General features: G+C 42.8%; 1 protein-coding gene across 4 annotated transcripts in view; it reads right to left on the bottom strand.

Annotated features, from left to right (window-relative positions):
* The window catches only part of IQGAP2 (IQ motif containing GTPase activating protein 2), a 205894-nt gene that overhangs the window by 61042 nt on the left and 127753 nt on the right, over positions 1-17099 (bottom strand). Inside the window, exons 11-15 of one of the 4 annotated variants that reach the window (XM_014594718.3) lie at positions 16697-16784; positions 7598-7761; positions 6431-6591; positions 4862-4986; positions 215-378 (exon numbers count right to left, since the gene is read on the bottom strand). In XM_014594718.3, the coding sequence (XP_014450204.2) occupies positions 215-378; positions 4862-4986; positions 6431-6591; positions 7598-7761; positions 16697-16784 (702 nt within the window). The remainder of the gene's footprint in view (positions 1-214; positions 379-4861; positions 4987-6430; positions 6592-7597; positions 7762-16696; positions 16785-17099) is intronic. The other 3 variants (XM_014594721.3, XM_014594723.3, XM_014594725.3) reach the window with 3 other exon arrangements.

Below are 17099 nucleotides of genomic sequence, written 5' to 3'. Positions count from 1 at the left end.
TATTCTCCCAGGCTCCTATATACAATAAAAAGTTCTGGAAAATTAAAGTTACTTACCACTTGGATGCAGTTGCAATGGTCACAGTGAAGTCAAACATCATAAGCACTGCAAATGCCATGGGAAGAGTGCATTCAGGTAGAAACTAAAAACCCTGGTAGAAAGATCTGGCATTTAATAAGTGTGACAAACAGTAGCTAGTTCCCCGATATCTTACCTTGCATTTCTGTGCTTTAGCATGGTAAAACACATCCTGATAATGCCTTGCATTTGTTGGTTTCACATCTTGCAGTTTGGCTGTAGGCAGCAGCAACGTTTCTACAGTTTTCTCAGGATCCCCCTGATCAATAGCTTCATTAATGTGGCCAATTGCAACAATTCCTAAGAAAGGGAACGTGTTAGTATTTAAAAATGCACTAAATCTCGCACCAAGTTCAATCAAAAAAAGAGTGGTGCCATAAAGAGGTTTAAACCCCAATATAGTAATTTTAACTTAAGTTATCCCAAACAGAGAACAAGTGACAAATAGTAAGCAAGGATTTTTTCCTGCTCCCACAACTAAGTATTTAACTAAAGATAACTTGTTTTAAGATATCAGATTTAATTCTCTCTCAAAAAAGGATAAAAAGAGACTTCTTTCATTTTGTTCCAAAACAGGATGGCCAAAAAACATTGTTCAAAAATAAGAAAAAAAAAAAAAAAAGAAAAAAAAATTCCAGAATAAATACCTTCCCTAAAAGGACTCTCAGAATTTTTTATATCAGACTATTCAAAATAGTTTTCAGCACATTCATTTTCTCAAACAAGCATATACATGTACATATTACATTTCAGGCCACCGAGTTAGAGAAATCTAACCTGAATACACTCAGGGAGAATTAGGTGAAATTTATATAAAAATAGTATCTTCAAACACTCTCTCTATTTCACCTAATTCTCCCCGAGTATATTCAGGTTAGGTTTTTCTAACTCGGTGGCCTGAAAAAAAACCCACACACACCAAAAATCACACCACACCCTGGATCTCAGAACTGCTGAGCAGCTACAACTCCCAGTGAAGACAGTGGGGAAAACAGGGTGTCCAGCAGGTCTCAAAGGCACATAACTTTAAAGAGCTGCAATTAAGTTTTGACCCTAGTTTTTTGTTTTAAAAAGAAGTGCTGAAGCATGGCAGAGTGATTTTCATAGGATTTTTTCTATACCAGTCTTGCAAATAAAAACATGGATCCCTGCAGTTTGCCATCACCTGTGACAGAGTGCATTCCAGTTGATGGTTGCCTGGGATCTGTTGATTTTTTTCCTCAGGTGTATATACATTCACTTAACCGGTGAGGTCACAGTCCTATGACCTCACAAGGGCTCTTAGGGGGCTAGGAGGAGTGTTACAGTTGTATTTAAACCATCATAAAAGGCACTTAAAACGGGAGCATTTACCCACTAAAGGGTGTTATATCTATATCCCATGCTAAGTATCTTCTAAACATTTTGAAGATAAGCCAATTGAAGTGAAGGTTAGCTTTGATCAGTCTTATTCAGGTCATTGTTAGGACAGCTCCAGGGATGTAAGAAAAAAAGAAGCTTAATTTGCAGTCCTCCAGATTCCCAGAATGCACAGCTTCCAGCCTGTCTACCCATTTCCACCCTCCAAACCTCTATTCTTCTCCCTACCTCCCCTTCCCTCCACACTGAGTGCAGTCACTTTGAGCAGCTTAAGGTCCCTGCCAGACATACAGGTAAAAGCAAAATGGGATCTGACGTGCAGTTCACAAAACTGCACTTCCCAGCATACCACATGTTCATGGCAGGGGAAATAACTGTCAGATTGAACATCAGATCCCATCACTCCTTACTGCCAGAGCAATCTCCCAGCTCCAGCCTGACCGGGCTCCCAGGCAGAGGAGTGCACAATATACCCCCAAGGCTGGGAGCCTAGATCAGCTGCAGGATTCCAGCCTCAGGGCACATCTGGCCACATGTTGAATGACATCACAGGAACCAGCCACAAAGTTATTACACATTTGTTGTGGAATAACTTTGGCTTATTCCTTGTTTTATGAGGCCCATCAAATGTTTTAATGTGTGGCTAGATTACAATTTAGGATACGATTAACTGTTTAATCATGTCTTAAGCATTGTGTGTGGCAGGGGCCTAACTGCAATAAGATCATAGAGCTCAGGGAAGCGTGTTTCCCCCAGCTCCATGGCTTCATTATCTGGAGGCTCTACACTGAGCAGAGCTGACAGGGTCTCAGCTAGTGCAGGGAAGACCATGGCTCTAGCCACCCAGCAACTCCACTCTCAGCATGCAGCCATTGCATTAATTGTAGCAAGATCAGGGATTCCAGGGAGCAGAGGGCAGAATGGCTCCTTGGCCTCCAGGGTTTGAAATACCGGGGGGGGGGGGGGGGGGGGGGGAAGCAATGAGCCCCTGTATAAAAGACGAGATCCCCCAACCTGCCCCACACCTTTTTAAGAAGCTCAGGCGGTGGCATCTCCTCTGACTTCTGGCTGCCACCACCACAGACCCTGCCATGAGTCAGAGTGTAATTCAAACCTTGCTGGTCTTGTCACACAGTGGTTCCATACGGAGCACAGAGCTGCCAGGGGTTCACCCTCAGCTTCTCCACACTCAGCAAGGAGCCACTGGATTAAGTGATCTAACCCGGTGATTCTCAACCAGTGCCATGGCCCTATCAGAGTAGAATGCTTTTTTGAGTTGATTGCAACAGAAGAATTGCTCTATTATTTTTCTACAGTAGGAACACAAAAGTGAAAAACTAAGAGCTGGCATTTACTGAGGGGTGCCTCAAATCTATTGAGTGCTGCCTCAGGTAGTACCTTGTCAAGGGTATTTAAATGCATCTAGTTCACAGGATGCTAGTGAGGGAAGAGAAGCAGCTGCAGGAAAGGCATAGCCAGGTGCTGCCCAGACAGAGTAAGGATAGCCCAGACAGATGGCAAGCACCTACCAAAGCCATACTTAAACTTATATGGAATTCATCATCCATGTATTTCAAAGTACTTTGCAAAGGAAGCTCAAAATCATCTCGCATTGGGAAACAGGCCGAGGCTTCCCAACACCACAGAGTACTTCCAGGGCCAGAGCAAGCTCTCCTGACTGATGGATCGGAGCATGTGCTAGACACTTTCTTGCCTAGTTGGGCCCTGTCACCACGTGAACAATATCAACAGGATGATGGCCTGGGGATCTCTTTCATTCCCTTCAGGCCACAGCTGAGGCACATGGGTGGAAGTCTGCCCCTATTTTGCCTATGTTATACCTACTGTGTGGATAAATTCAGGATTTTATTCTCAGTCTAGCACACCTTTAAACAGCACCAAATCAATCAGAGGAAAAAGGTCTTTTGAGTTTCCCTGCTCCCTTCACTTCCCTCTTCTCCACCTCTGAGCCACATGTCACCCCTCCCCACCACATCAGAGGAGCAGAGTCCTGACTCCTGTCCACACCCCTGCTCATCAGTCCTCTAGTGGAAAGTCTAGTTGTGTAGGTTTAAGATAGCATTAAGCCTTAAAGTTAGAACAGTTTCAGAGCAGTTATGACCGCATAACATTCCACAGATATTTTAAAAAAGGTGGTCTGTAACAGGCCCTTGACTATTGTCCAAGTTGAGATAACCATGGTTCTGCATGGCAACCCTGGGGCACTACCAGCGAGGAGTGGAAATTTATGGGCACAGAGGATTTGAGCTTTTTGATAAAGTAAATCGAGTTCCAAAAGGCTTTTCAGGTCCTGTAGATAGTTTTGATCAGAGCAGTTCTCTTCCAGGCAGTGGCCCTAGAAGTGTGCCTTCCTAACAACTTTGGTTCTTGCTAACATGTTGTCTAGTTTCCCCAAGTTAAGAGTTGCAGGTGCTCATTATTTACTTAAAGCAACACTAAGTTCTAAAAAGTCTGCAAAAAAATGCTATGACAAGAGACAAAATATTGTTAGTCATTGACAATTGTTCCATTTACTTAATAGCTTCTTTGGCTCAAGCATGTATGATATAGCATATCCTGATGTTCTATAAAAATGCAGTAAAGAAAAATTAATATCTAGCAGCACCACTGCAGTTTTGTTGGAGTGTTGTTGTAGCTGTGATGGTCCTGGAAATATATGAGAAGCAAGACTTTGTGATATCTTTTTGGAACCAAATGTATTAGACTATCATTGGTCTAATAAAAGTTAAAGAAAAAAATGCCTCTAGCAATGAAGGGATTCAATTACTCAAATATAAGAAGCCCCCAAATTTGTTTTAAAGAACCCTCATTAAGACAACAGTGCTATTGTTCAACCTGGAAAAGAAAAGCTATAACGCAACTTCCAACACTACCTTACGGTAAAAGAAAAGTGAGAACACTGCTGTACTAACACAGGAAACCACATTGTTTTTGTGAGGGAGCAGGGAACAGACAACTAAATTGCAAGTGTGCACTGAATGTCTTCCTTCCCCACTAGACAATGATCTAAGGGACATTTACCATAGAATGCCTTGAAAATAGGATACTACTTATGAGGTAGTATCACCCACCCAAAATTGTGCTTGTACTTATTGACTCAGTCAAATCTCTAAATGAGATTAAATGCCAGAATTATTGTCCCAATTCTGGTAAATATTGGTTTTTATGACAGACCATGGCATCTGTGATGTCACATGAGTAATGCATTCTGGGATACCTTTCAATGACAAAGGATATGCCAAGAGTATTTTCAAAGAAAGAGACACAAGGGTCATTGGAACGTGCAACGTAAACGTTCCTTCCCTTTTCTCCAAGCAATGCCCAGCCAAGGCCATGCAGTACAGAATTTATGCTCTGAAAATACATTAACCTCTGCCTATGACTGAAAACCAGAACCACTTACTTTCATTTTCTTCCTGAATTTGCATATTAACCATGTCAATGCAGTTCTGTATATCATTCCAACTTAAATAATCTTGTCCTTGAGATGAAGCTTCTGACTTAATAGACAATAACGTGTCAGCATAACTATGGGAAGATATAAAATATATCAATATAAGTTCCCATAAAGAGTCAGTTAGATGCACTGTCCTTCATTGGTTATATTTTAAAATGTTTCTTATGGAATGAACTGAAGTCACATGAAAGTGAAAAACATGATTGCAAACATCTGCAGCCAGGCACAATGTGAGCAAAAACATGCAAGTTGCCTTAGCTCCACACGTGCATCTTCAGTTGTGCAATATTTTCATCATCTCATCCCAAAACACCTACCATACAGTTATGAACTGCACCTCATTAACATGTATATCTGCATTCCAAAAGAGATGTAGCCAAGGAAATACTAATTTTAATATCAACTGAAATATCTTAATATTTCAAAGAACTTAATTGTAGCCTATGCTGAAGTGCATTTCATATCAGGTATGACAACTCTTCTCCCTCCCTTTTTTTTTTTTTTAAATGATCTAAAAAAGTGGTTAAGTTGCAGCTAACCAATGTAAAACATTTCCATAGTTCCTCAAACCAAAGCACTTAATCCAACCTTGAAATTATTTGATATTGACTCTGAAACAGTTCACAGCAATACCATAAGACAGCTTAGAACTAGAAGTGAATGCCACTTTACCTTCAGCCTGTGGCTGGTCAAAGAGAAAGCAATGGCCAGAGATGAGTATTCTGCCAAGACTAACCCCTAACTCTTGCCAGAGCCATTTCTAGCACATAAGATAACCCTCTCACTTGGGGCCCTACCTATGAGTCTCATTCTTCCACTCTGCATCCATTTACAAGTTTCTTCTCTCCTAGTCAGAGCCTTAAAAATGGGAGAACAAAACCAAGGCTGCCAGTAAGGACTCCACACCATTCCTCCTAAAGGCTAGCAAGGAAGTAGAAGCTGAGAAACTGGCATACCCAATCTGCTGCCTAACTACAAGCTGCAGTTTAACAGTTGCGAGGCAACATGTGATGGCAGCCCTGGCCATGAGGCGGAAAGCATTTCATTCTCTCTCAATAGTATGGCTCACAGAAAGGAGGCAGAGGACACCCTGCTTTTATGGGACTCCTGATCTCTAGTATATTACACAAAAATACTCATTTCAAAGATTCTCTCAGAGCTTCAGTAAGAGACTACTGATCAACAGGTTCCAAGCCAGCTAGTTCAGATGCCTAGTGTCAAACAGCATACTTGTCAGGTCAAGCTTAATTTCTGAGAATATCTCCCTCCTTCTCCATATTCTTTACCTCTCAAACATTTAAGAGTGTTTTATTGTCCATGCTCCAACCGTTGAATCAATCTAGTTCAGTTGCTTTAACAGTTTCTCCCGTCAATAAGTAGACTGCACAAGTGTTTACCTAGCAACCTTTCAGCTTCACCATCACTACAGACAGAAAATGTAACTGAATATATGCCCACTATATTCCCTTTGTAGAAGCTGCTTTTATTTGGACAAAAGAACTATGTATTTTTTACCGTTGAAGGTTTTCCTCCTCCAGGTTATTGAAGCCAATAGATGGGTATTCAAGATGAGTCTTTACTGCCAGGATGTCCTTGTTCTCCAAGGCCTGGTTTAGTAACACAACAGCTGACAACATATCTACAGCAATTGACAGTTCATCATGTGCCAGGTAATTCTGTAGGACAATACAACACCTCAGCCAGGAATGTAAACCAGTGTTACTGACACAATCAAGTCAGAGCGCCATATAGATTTCCTTTAAAAATGAAGTGCAAGGAGGAATTCCTCAGTTACAGAAATATCAGTTTACTGTACTATAGGTGTTAAATGAGTTGGGATTGTGTAGGACAAAGAGCTGACTCAGAAGATCTATAACAAACTAACAATTAAAAATTATGAGACAAAAGGTGACCTTTCATTTATATCAGTACAATACTTTCCATACAAGGAAAGATGTATACTAGGACCTCAAAGGATAAGTAAAAGTGAATGTCTTATAACAAGAATTTAATCAGAGCCAAAGTCTGTCAAGAAAAACAATCTCTGGACAGACAAAATACTAAGGTATCCATCCCTACATGGTGACCAGGATGTGCTCCAGTCTGGACATTCCCAAGCATGTCCTGTGCACCTGGTCCCACTAGCACATTGCAAAGTTGGAAATACAACAGCAAGACATAAGAGTGGCCCCCTCTGGCTTCCCTGTCTCAAGAGCTCTGATCTCCAGTATGCTCAGCAACATCCACCAAAATACACTCCAAAGCATCTTCACCCATGTATTTCCACATTTGGAGCCTGTGAGCAGGATCAGGTCTATGGCTCACGTCTATCCTGGCTGGAACACACCATGGCTGCAAGGCAAACATGCACCAAGTATTTGCCTATCCACAGATTGGTTTACTTGGCAACCTCTGCCCCTCTTAAAAAAAACCCAAAAAAACAACAACCTCTCATCATAAAGCAAGTTGAATTTCACTTATGGAGCACTTAATCTGCCCCCATACAATCATGCAGTCAGAAAATATTTATGCAATACCCAGGACAGCAGTTAAATGGCCTGCTATTTTAATTATCCTAACATTTATCAAGTACCAAAAAGTGTGTTCATACACTAGTATTTGTGATTTTTATGGCTTGATTACATAACATGAAAAAGAACTGCACGAGCTTTTCACGCTTACCACAGCATTCTGTTGTTGAAGGTTGAACAGTTCAGCCTGATAGACAGCAGCAGCAAATGAGTGCACAACAGGTAACTGAGCCTCCGGTTTCAGCAGTGCAACCAGTGTCTTACTAGGTTCACAATTACGAATCGCAGTATTGATATTGTCAACTGCTATAAGTTCTGGGAAATAGCAGGAAAAGCCCTATTAAATTTCTGCATGTCATAGGTTTTTTTAATATTATATAGACAATTAGGATATCCAAAATTTCATCACACACTGAAGACAAACTACAGATGTAACTTTTTTTTTTTTTTAATTTATTTCTCTCTCAAGGAAAAAGAATTTTAGCTGCAGTAAGTTGAGAATAACTGATCCACATTCTTCCAAAAAATAATTGCTATCCAAACTGGATACATCAAGTCCTTGAGAAACTCCTGAAGTCAGCTTCTACAAGTTAAATTATGCTGACCTCCTTATCCTGAAGTTTGCCCTCACAAGCCCTGGTAAGGATAGGGATCTAATGGCATTTATTATGTTTGAACAATTAAGTGACACTGGAAGCATCAACTTAAACATCCAACTTTACTTTGCTCCAATATGGCATTTCCTTCTCTCTCATTTCTGTCACATCTATCATCATCTTCTGATGATCACATCCATCTCACTTCCAACTCCACCTACTGCCCATTCTAGTTAAAAACCAAGTCAGCTAGCAATGACAAATTACCCTTTGAGTACCAACAGGACCAAAAGGAAAGCTATTTGCCAGGCTGCTCTCATGCTTCTAGAATTTTAAACAGCTATGCTTAAAGGGTGGGATGACATGCAGGCTGCATTTTTGCCACTTTTTTTCCTATTTCCCTTTAACCTCCAACTCCCTTTTTTCCTGAGTTAGTCTGAATTAGGACTAGGCTTTAGCCACTTAAGTGTCACTACCTGAAACTAAACCTTAATTTTTACCCCAAATTCCTTCAATATGTAAAGCAAGAAAAACTATTAGAATGACATTAAATTATTATTTGCATCCTCTGCATCACTACAGGGATAGTATCCTTGTGGGTAGCTCAGAATTCACCTCCCATGTAACACATGCCTCATGGGTACAAATACACATCTAGATCAACAAAAGAGAAGACACTCAGGAACACTAGCTTTTACATTTTGCAGGTCAAAGAAATTGTACTTACTACAACTTCATCCTATTGGCATGAGAGAGAGCGCTACAAGAGAAGCAGTCATCACAAACCTGGTTGATACCATCTTGAAGAAAGTTATCCGATCAGCGATTCTCAATATTTTTAGATTCAAGGCACCCCTCAAACTCGAGGCATCCCTTGGAAAAATGCCAGCCCTTAGCTTCCACTTGTATTTTGACTACAGAAAATAAAATAATTCTTCCACTGAAAAGAATAAAAAAAACACAACAGGCCAGAACATTTGTTACACTATGGGGTCCTATTTGAAATCCTTGGGCTTATCTTGTGAATTATAGTTGCACACCTAGAAGTGATAACATTGCATGACACCCCATGGTACCCCTGAAAGGATCTCAAAGCACATCAAGGTGCTGCAACACTGGTTGAGCATCACTGCTCTAGACAGCACCCAAGGAAATTGTACACAAATCATTTCAGCCTTATGGTTTTTTTAAAATGTATGTAAGACAAGGCTAAAATCCCAAGGGGGAAGGCTGTAAAGTCTACTTGTCATAGGACAGTGATGCTCAACCAGGGTGCAATGAGATAATTTCAAGGGTGCCATGCAATGTTAGCACTGGTAGATATGCAGACAATTCAGAAGGCAAACCCAGAGGCTGCATCTGGACTAGTGTGGCTGTGCGGAACGTGGTGCCGCAGCCCCATCTGCAGTGCTACATACTGCTCGTTCTGGTGTTTCCTGCACTGCTCCTCTGTAGCGTGTGGGGGAAGGGGTTTGATCCCAGGAGATCCCGGGGTCAAAACTACATGGAAAAAGTGGGGCACATGGCTGCCCAAAACCAGAGCCTGGCCCAAAGCCATGCTCTGGCTGCTGGCCAGGCTCCAAACTGCATAAGCGCCGCGGCTGCAGCTTCCTCAACCCCCAGGACTCCAGGTAAGGTTGCTGGCCTCAGCCTCCCCTACCTCACCCAGGATAATCTTTCGCACACTAGAGTGCATGTGGCACGGACATTCCCTGGGGACAAGCAGCAGCGGCACACCTTGTGCTGCTACTTTTTGTCCCAAGGGAACCAAACATCCGTGCTCATCTGAACATGGCCAGAGGTTTCAACTAGGAATCCAGAGTAACATAAACATTGACCTGTTGTGATCTTTCCAAGCTCTTTGCAACAGAAAAAAAAAAAAGTGTTTTTTCCATAGTTGGAAAAAACTGAGAGCTGGAATTTTCCAAGGGGTGCCTTGAGTCTAATAAGGTTAAAACACACTGACTCAGAGGTATAGATAGAAAAAAAAAAAAAAAAGAGTTGGGTAAGCAAGCATCCTAAGGCACTTGAGATGTCCTGCCAGAGTAAAATGGTGCTCAGCTACAGTACATTCCTCAAACTCACCCAATCTTACCTTGGGTGGGAAGGTTAGGAGACCAACATTAGCAAAGGGGAACATGCTACAAGACCATTTGAGGCTGCATGGGATAGCTATGAAAGCATTACATAAAAGCAACTTATGTCAATGGCCAGCAGCTTTTCAAGCCGCAGCCTTGAACAACCTGGATCTAGTCTGATGCAGTCTGGGCGTCTTTGGTGATACATTTAGTGCTTGGGGGAAACCTTCCCTGCACCTGCACTGTACCTGCACCCATACCACTGCTGCTGCTCCCAGCCCTCCATACCCAACTTTGAATGCAAGTGCAGCTTCCAGCCAGCAGGGAGCTGTGCCAGGGCTGGAAAGCTGGAAGCTGTGTTCACACTACTGCTGCTCCCTCTTACCCCCCTCTCTGAATCCCCCAGCTGTGGCACAGATGCAACTGCAATCTGCCTGGCCCCAGCATAGTTCATCACTGGGTGGAATCTGTACCCATGCTGCAGCTTTGACCCGGGGGGGGGGGGGGGGGGGCGTGTAAGGAACAAAGGCAGACGAACAGGAACAGCCCTAGCCCTCCGGCTCCACAGGCCAAATGTTCTCAACTCCTGGTCTAAAGCAAGGGTGCCCAGAAAAAAAATACCAGGGAGCTTCCTTTAGACTTTTTAACAGCAAGAATGGCAGCTTACACCACAGCAGAAGAACAGTTTGTACTTCAGGTAGGAAGGCTGCAGGGTTTTACAGAAACCATGACAAAAATCCAAAGATAGGAAGGCAGCCCCTGAAGACTGCAAAGAAAGAGAAAGAGAAGGCTGGGTAGGAGGACAGGGAAACATCACTCTATCCTTCAGAAAGATTCAAGAAGATGAGAATTCCAGCAACTTCCTCAATATAAATGACACTGAAAATACATCTACAGAACATTAGGGGCTCATTTGACCAGGAACTTAAGCACCAGAACCCCTCGTTTCATAGATTGTAAAGTCGGAAGGGACCACAATGGATCATTGTGTCCAACCCCCTGCCCCTGGCAAGAAAGAGGACCAAGGTCAGATGACCCCAACCAGGTGACTATCTAGCCTCCTCTTGAAGACCTCCAAGCTAGGTGATAGCACCACCTCTCTTGGAAGCCCATTCCAGATCCTGGCCACCCTTACTGTGAAAAATTTCTTCCTAATATTTAACTTAAATCCACTCTCAACTAGTTTACACCCGTTATTCCTAGTCACTCCCTGGGGCACCTTAGTAAAATAGTGCTTCCCCTATTTCCCGTTGACCTCCCCTAATAAATTTACAGACAGCCACAAGATCTCCCCTCAGCCGTCTCTTGTGAAGGCTCAAGAGATTCAGCTCTCTCAACCTCCCCCCGTAGGGTCTATCAGGAAGGCAACTAATCATGAGAGTAGCCCTCCTCTGGACCCTCTCAAAATTCCCCGCGTCCCTCTTGAAGTGTGACACCCAAAACTGGACACATTACTCCAACTGCGGCCTGACCAGTGTCGCATAGAGGGGGAGCGTCACCTCCTTTGATCTATTAGTCATGCACCTGCTAATGCACAACAAGGTGCGACTGGCCTTGCTGATGGCCTTGTTATACTGCCGGCTCATGTTCATCTTGGAGTCAATTATGACTCCAAGATCCTTCTCTGCCTCCGAACTGCTGAGAAGGACACTCCATAACCTATAGGTGTGCTGGGGGTTCCTCCTTCCCAGGTGGACTACCTTACATTTATCTTTATTAAATTGCATCTTATTTCTCTCTGCCCATTGATCCAACCTGTCCAGGTCAGCCTGAATCTGCTCCCTGCCCTCCGGTGTACTAACTTTGCCCCATAACTTGGTATCATCAGCAAGCTTGGAGAGGGTGCTCTCCGTACTCTTCAAATGAGACTTGTGGTTAAAACTAGCTATTTGCTTAAGAATCCCTCCTGAAATCAGAGCTGATAGCCATTGGTAGGGGACAGGGCAGCCAGAGATGAGAAGCAATTCTGGATCCCTGATTTTAGTTAAACACACCCACCATATCTTAAATAACTTACATATGTGCTCTTATAGGGCAGGGTTATTAATGGCAATTAGTTCTTCAGAGCTGGTAAGGCACTTGCTTTAGAAGCAGAAGACTAAATCCAGCTTAGCAGTATGAATCATACAAAATGGAGGGTTGAAAAAGGGACCTCAGGGCATCATCTAGTCCAAACCCCTGCTCAAAGCAGGATCATCCCCAACTCGATCATCCCAGCCAAAGCTTTGTCTAGTTGGGTCTTAAAAACCTCCAAGGATAGAGTCCATAACCTCTCTGTATAACTTGTTTTACTACGTTGTTAGGTAAGAAAATTCTTCCCAATATCTAACCCAAACTTCTCTTGCTGCAACTTGAGACCACTGCTCCTTGTTCTATCACCTGCCACCACTGAGAACAGTTTAGCTCCATCCTCTTTTGAACCCCTCTGCAGGCAGTTGAAGGCTGCTATTAAATTCTCTGTCTTCTCTTCTCCAGACTAAAGCCCAGTTCCCTCAACCTCTTCTCAGAAGTCATGCCCATCAACAACACCCCCCCCCCCGCACACACACTATTTTCACTGCTCTCTACTGGACTCTCTCCAGCTTGTCCACATCCTTTCTACAGTGGGGGGCTCAAAACTGGACAGTACTCCAGATGTGGTATCATCAGCACTGAATAGAGGGGAATAATAATTTCCCTTGACCTGCTGGCAATGCTCCTACTAATGCAGCCCAGTATACTGTTAGCCTTCTTGGCAACAAGTGCACATTATTGGCTCATATTCAGATTGCCCACCGTAAACCCCAGGTCCTTTTTTGCAGAGATGATGCCCAGCCAGTCAGCCTCCAGCCTATCATGGTGCATGGGATTATTTTATCCCAAGTGCAGGACTTTGCATTTGTCCTTGATGAACCTCATAAGATTTCTTTTTGGCCCAATCCTCCAGTTTGTCCACATCACTCTGAATCCTAGCCCTATCCTCCAGTGCATCTGCTACTCCCCCCAGTTTAGTGTCATCTGCAAACTTGCTGAGGGTCCAACTTTATGCCATCTTCCAGGTAGTTGATGAACACATTGAACAAAACCAGCAAAGGAGCAATCCCTGGGACACTCCATTTGATACCAGCTGCCAACTAGAGATCAAGCCATTGATTATTACCCTCCGAGCCCGATGCTCTAACCAGTTTTCTATCCACTTTACGGACCATTCATCCAGCCTGTACTTCCTGAGTTTAACTGAGAGAATGCTGTGGGAGACAGTCTGGCCCCATGGACTTGTATTTGTCCAGCTTTTCTAAACAGTCCCTAACCTGTTCTTTCACCACTGATGGATGCTCACCTCCTCCCCAAACTGTGCAGCCATGTGCAATAGTCTGCGAGCTACCCTTGCCTGTAAAGACAGAGGTGAAAAAGGCATTGAGTACGTCAGCCTTTTCTGCATCCTCTGTCACCCCCATTCAGTAAGGGACCCACGCTTTAAAAATCTTCCTCGTTACTGACATAGTTGTAGAAACCCTTCACATCCCTTGCTAGCTGCAACTCCAATTGTGCTTTGGCCTTCTAGACTTCATCCCTGCATGCTCGAGCAATGCTTTTATACTCCTCCCTAGTTGTTTTGTCCAAGTTTCCACTTCTTATAAAAGCTTCCTTTCTGTGATTTAGTTTACCGAAGAGATCCCTGCTAAGCCAAGCCCATCTTCTGGCATATTTTGCTAGTCTTCCCGCACATGGGGATGGTTTGTTCTGCACTCTCAGTAAGGCTTCTTAAAAGTACAGCCAACTGTTCTGGTCTCTACTCCCCCTCAGACTGGCTTCCCAGGGTATCCTGCCCAGTTTCCTGAGTGAGTCCAAGTCTGCTTTTCTGAAGTCCAGAGTCCTTACTCTGCTGCTCTCCTTACTTTTCCTCAGGATCCTGAACTCGGTCGTCTCATGGTCACTGCTGCCCAAGTTGCCATCCATTACTACATCCCCCAACAATTCTTTCTGGTTTGTGAGCAACAGGTCAAGAAGAGCACAGCTCCTAGTTGGCTGCTCCAGCACTTGTACCAGGAAGTTGTCCCCAACACTCTCCAAAAACTTCCAGGATTGCCTGTGCACTGCTGTATTGCCCTCCCAGCAGATGTCAGGGTGACTGAAGTCCCCCATGAGAACCAGGGCCTGTGATGGAGAAACTTCCGTTAACTGTTTGAAGAAAGCTTCATCATCCACCACTTAGTCCTGGTCTGGTGATCTATAGCAGACCTCCACCACAACATCACCCTTGTTGCTCTCTCCTCCGACCCTAACCCAGACATGTCTCAGCAAGCCTATTTCCTATTTCATACTGGAGCTCTGAGCAATCATATGGCTCTTTTACATAAAGTTCAACTCCTCCTCTTCTCCCCTGGCTGTCCTTCCTGAACAGTTTATACACATCCACGACAGTTTTCCAGTCCTACGAGCTATCCCACCAAGTCTGTTATTCTGATCACATCATAGTTCCATGACTGCAAGAAATTCCAATTCTTCCTACTTGTTTCCCAGGCTCCTTGCATTCATGTACAGACACCTAAGGTAACTAGGTGATAGCTCTGATTTCTCAGAAAGAATGAGAACACCTCCCCTGTTGTCCCCTCCTGATTGCTCTTCCTGCACATCACCCACTTCTCCACTTACCTCAGGGCTTTGGTTTCCATCCCCCCAGTGCATTTCTCTCATTTGAATTCTTCCTTTTAAGAGGAAAAATCTATTTTTCTTGCTTCAAACCAACTAACAGAGTGACCAGTGGCTAGACAGATTTAGCTCTGGCCTTCCTACTGACCTATTATTCAGCAACTCTAAGATGACAGTACAGCATAATACTGCATCCACTGTAAGTGCCTTTTAAATTCAGCAATGTGTTTTTCATCATCAACATCTTCCTGCTACTAATCAGGTCTCCCCAATATCCAGGTCTGTGACCAAGTCACTTGTTTAATTAGGACGATAACTCTACTCAATAGCAGTTTTTGTTCATGCCATTCAGGCAGCAAACATATGATGGAGCTCCTCACGGTACAGCAGAAAGTACCCGATCAACTGGAAAGTTTTCAGAGCAGTCCAAACACGTGGAGTCCAAGTGCATTTGCCCCTGTGGACCAAGTCTAAGTCTTGTGCCTACTCTTGAAATTAAAACAAGAAAGAAAAAGAAAGAAAGAAAGGTCTCCTAAAACTGCAGCACACAAAGTAACCATAAAACAAACAAACAAACAAAAAAACCCAACAAATCTCCCTGGAGCTAGTAACAGTAACTAAAGCATTCACTGAGGCTACATGCCATTACATGGCTTGGCCAAATTCCAGGTGAGGAATCAGGCACCCAGTAGTCTGTCTGTAGTACACAAAGACATTTACCAACCATCTTAGGCATTAAGATGCAACATGGAGAGGTACCTACATGCTTGGTCTGTATCTTGGTCAACTTGTTACAACTCTAAAAATACTTGAAGAGGTACTATTCAGTCAGCCAAGTTAAATTTCAAGTTTTGCATCTGTCAGGTTCCTTCCCCCCACTTCCAACCTCATTCCCTCCCTCCTAAAAAAGTTTATAATTACGAAAGGTAGAAATCGGTCAACTTAAATAGCTAAAAGCACACAAGTCACTTAGGTTGCAAGGTACACGGAAAACAACATCCTTCCAACCCTAAGGAGACACTGATGATCCCATACAATTAGTGCAAGCCGTCTAAGAATTTTGTGTTGCCAAAAAGCAACTCTTCTTGAAGGAAATAATGTTCATCATATTTTGATCACTCTAAAATCCAATTTTCTAAGACTAGAAAGACAACAAACATACATAGGTATATATACACAACATGGCCCAGTTTGCTTTCCTACCACATTTTTGCATAACATCAGAAGAGCTGTTCAACTGAATTGAAAGACATTAAAGAGCGAGGGAACAGAAAAAGCCCCGCCACTAAGCCATGCCACAGACAGCATGCAAGTACAGCAGTTTATCCAGAGCTGGAGTTCCTAGTGCATATGTTATCAGGCAAGGCGAGCCAGAGAAGCTAACACATGCACTATTGCAAATTTAGAGCCCCCTTTTAATATAATTTTTTCAAAAATATGCATTAGTGGTTGTTGGTTTATCTGCTGTACCTTTACATTAAGTGTCTCAGAACAGGCTAGAATGAAGAAAAGGTGTCAAAAATACAAAATAACCTGCTTTCTTCTCCTATAAAAAAACTGTAAAATATTCTTCAATTTGATCATTTTGTTAACTCAAACAAAATATCAACAGTTTCCACTTGGGAGAGTTTAGGTATTAGTCAAGCCTTCCAAGCCATGCACTGTGTTCAGTTTTAGCCAGTGTGTCCACTAGTAGCCAACAGTTATTCAAAGAGAAAAGTGTTAACTACCTTAGATAAAAGAATACATCCAACGCAGCACAGATTGGTGACTTGGCAATTGTGACACTGAGAAGAACAGTAACAAAAATAAAATGCAATGCATGTGGTTTCAGTGTATAAAAGAAACCATGTTTGCATGCAAGGAAAGGTGGATCTAACTCTTCAGCTTGATTAAAGGTAACAAAGTGGTGAAGGTGAAAATGAGATTAAAACATTTACTCACTAAGCTTGTGAGCCTCAGCCTCCACATTGGCCACACTAACGTCTTTCTGTATTTCACTTTTGTCGAGCATAATTGGAACCCCTGCTATCTAACAGATCAGAAAAAAAGCATAATGAAGTCTTTTTAAAAACTTGAGGAGGGAGAGGAAGAAACTCCATTATGATACACACCAGGAATCTACCATGCTGTTTTCTATGTACATAACAGAGCAGTACATTCAAAAACAGTGCTAATCTTTTTCTGTGGACTTCCCCATTATTTTAAAAATTAGTTGCCCTCTTAAGCAGAGAGGTACTTCCTAATGGTCTTCATTCACCATTATTTCATATTAGTATTTTTATACTACAATTTTCAAGAAGCTTAACTTCCAAGAGAACATTATTAGGAAGTGAACTCCGTCTAT

This window comes from Alligator mississippiensis, chromosome 3 (genome assembly GCF_030867095.1).
Source record: "Alligator mississippiensis isolate rAllMis1 chromosome 3, rAllMis1, whole genome shotgun sequence".
Classification (NCBI taxonomy): Eukaryota; Metazoa; Chordata; order Crocodylia; family Alligatoridae; genus Alligator; species Alligator mississippiensis.
The sequence above is the reverse complement of the archived record's forward strand: the minus strand, read 5'-3'. Positions and strand labels throughout refer to the sequence as shown.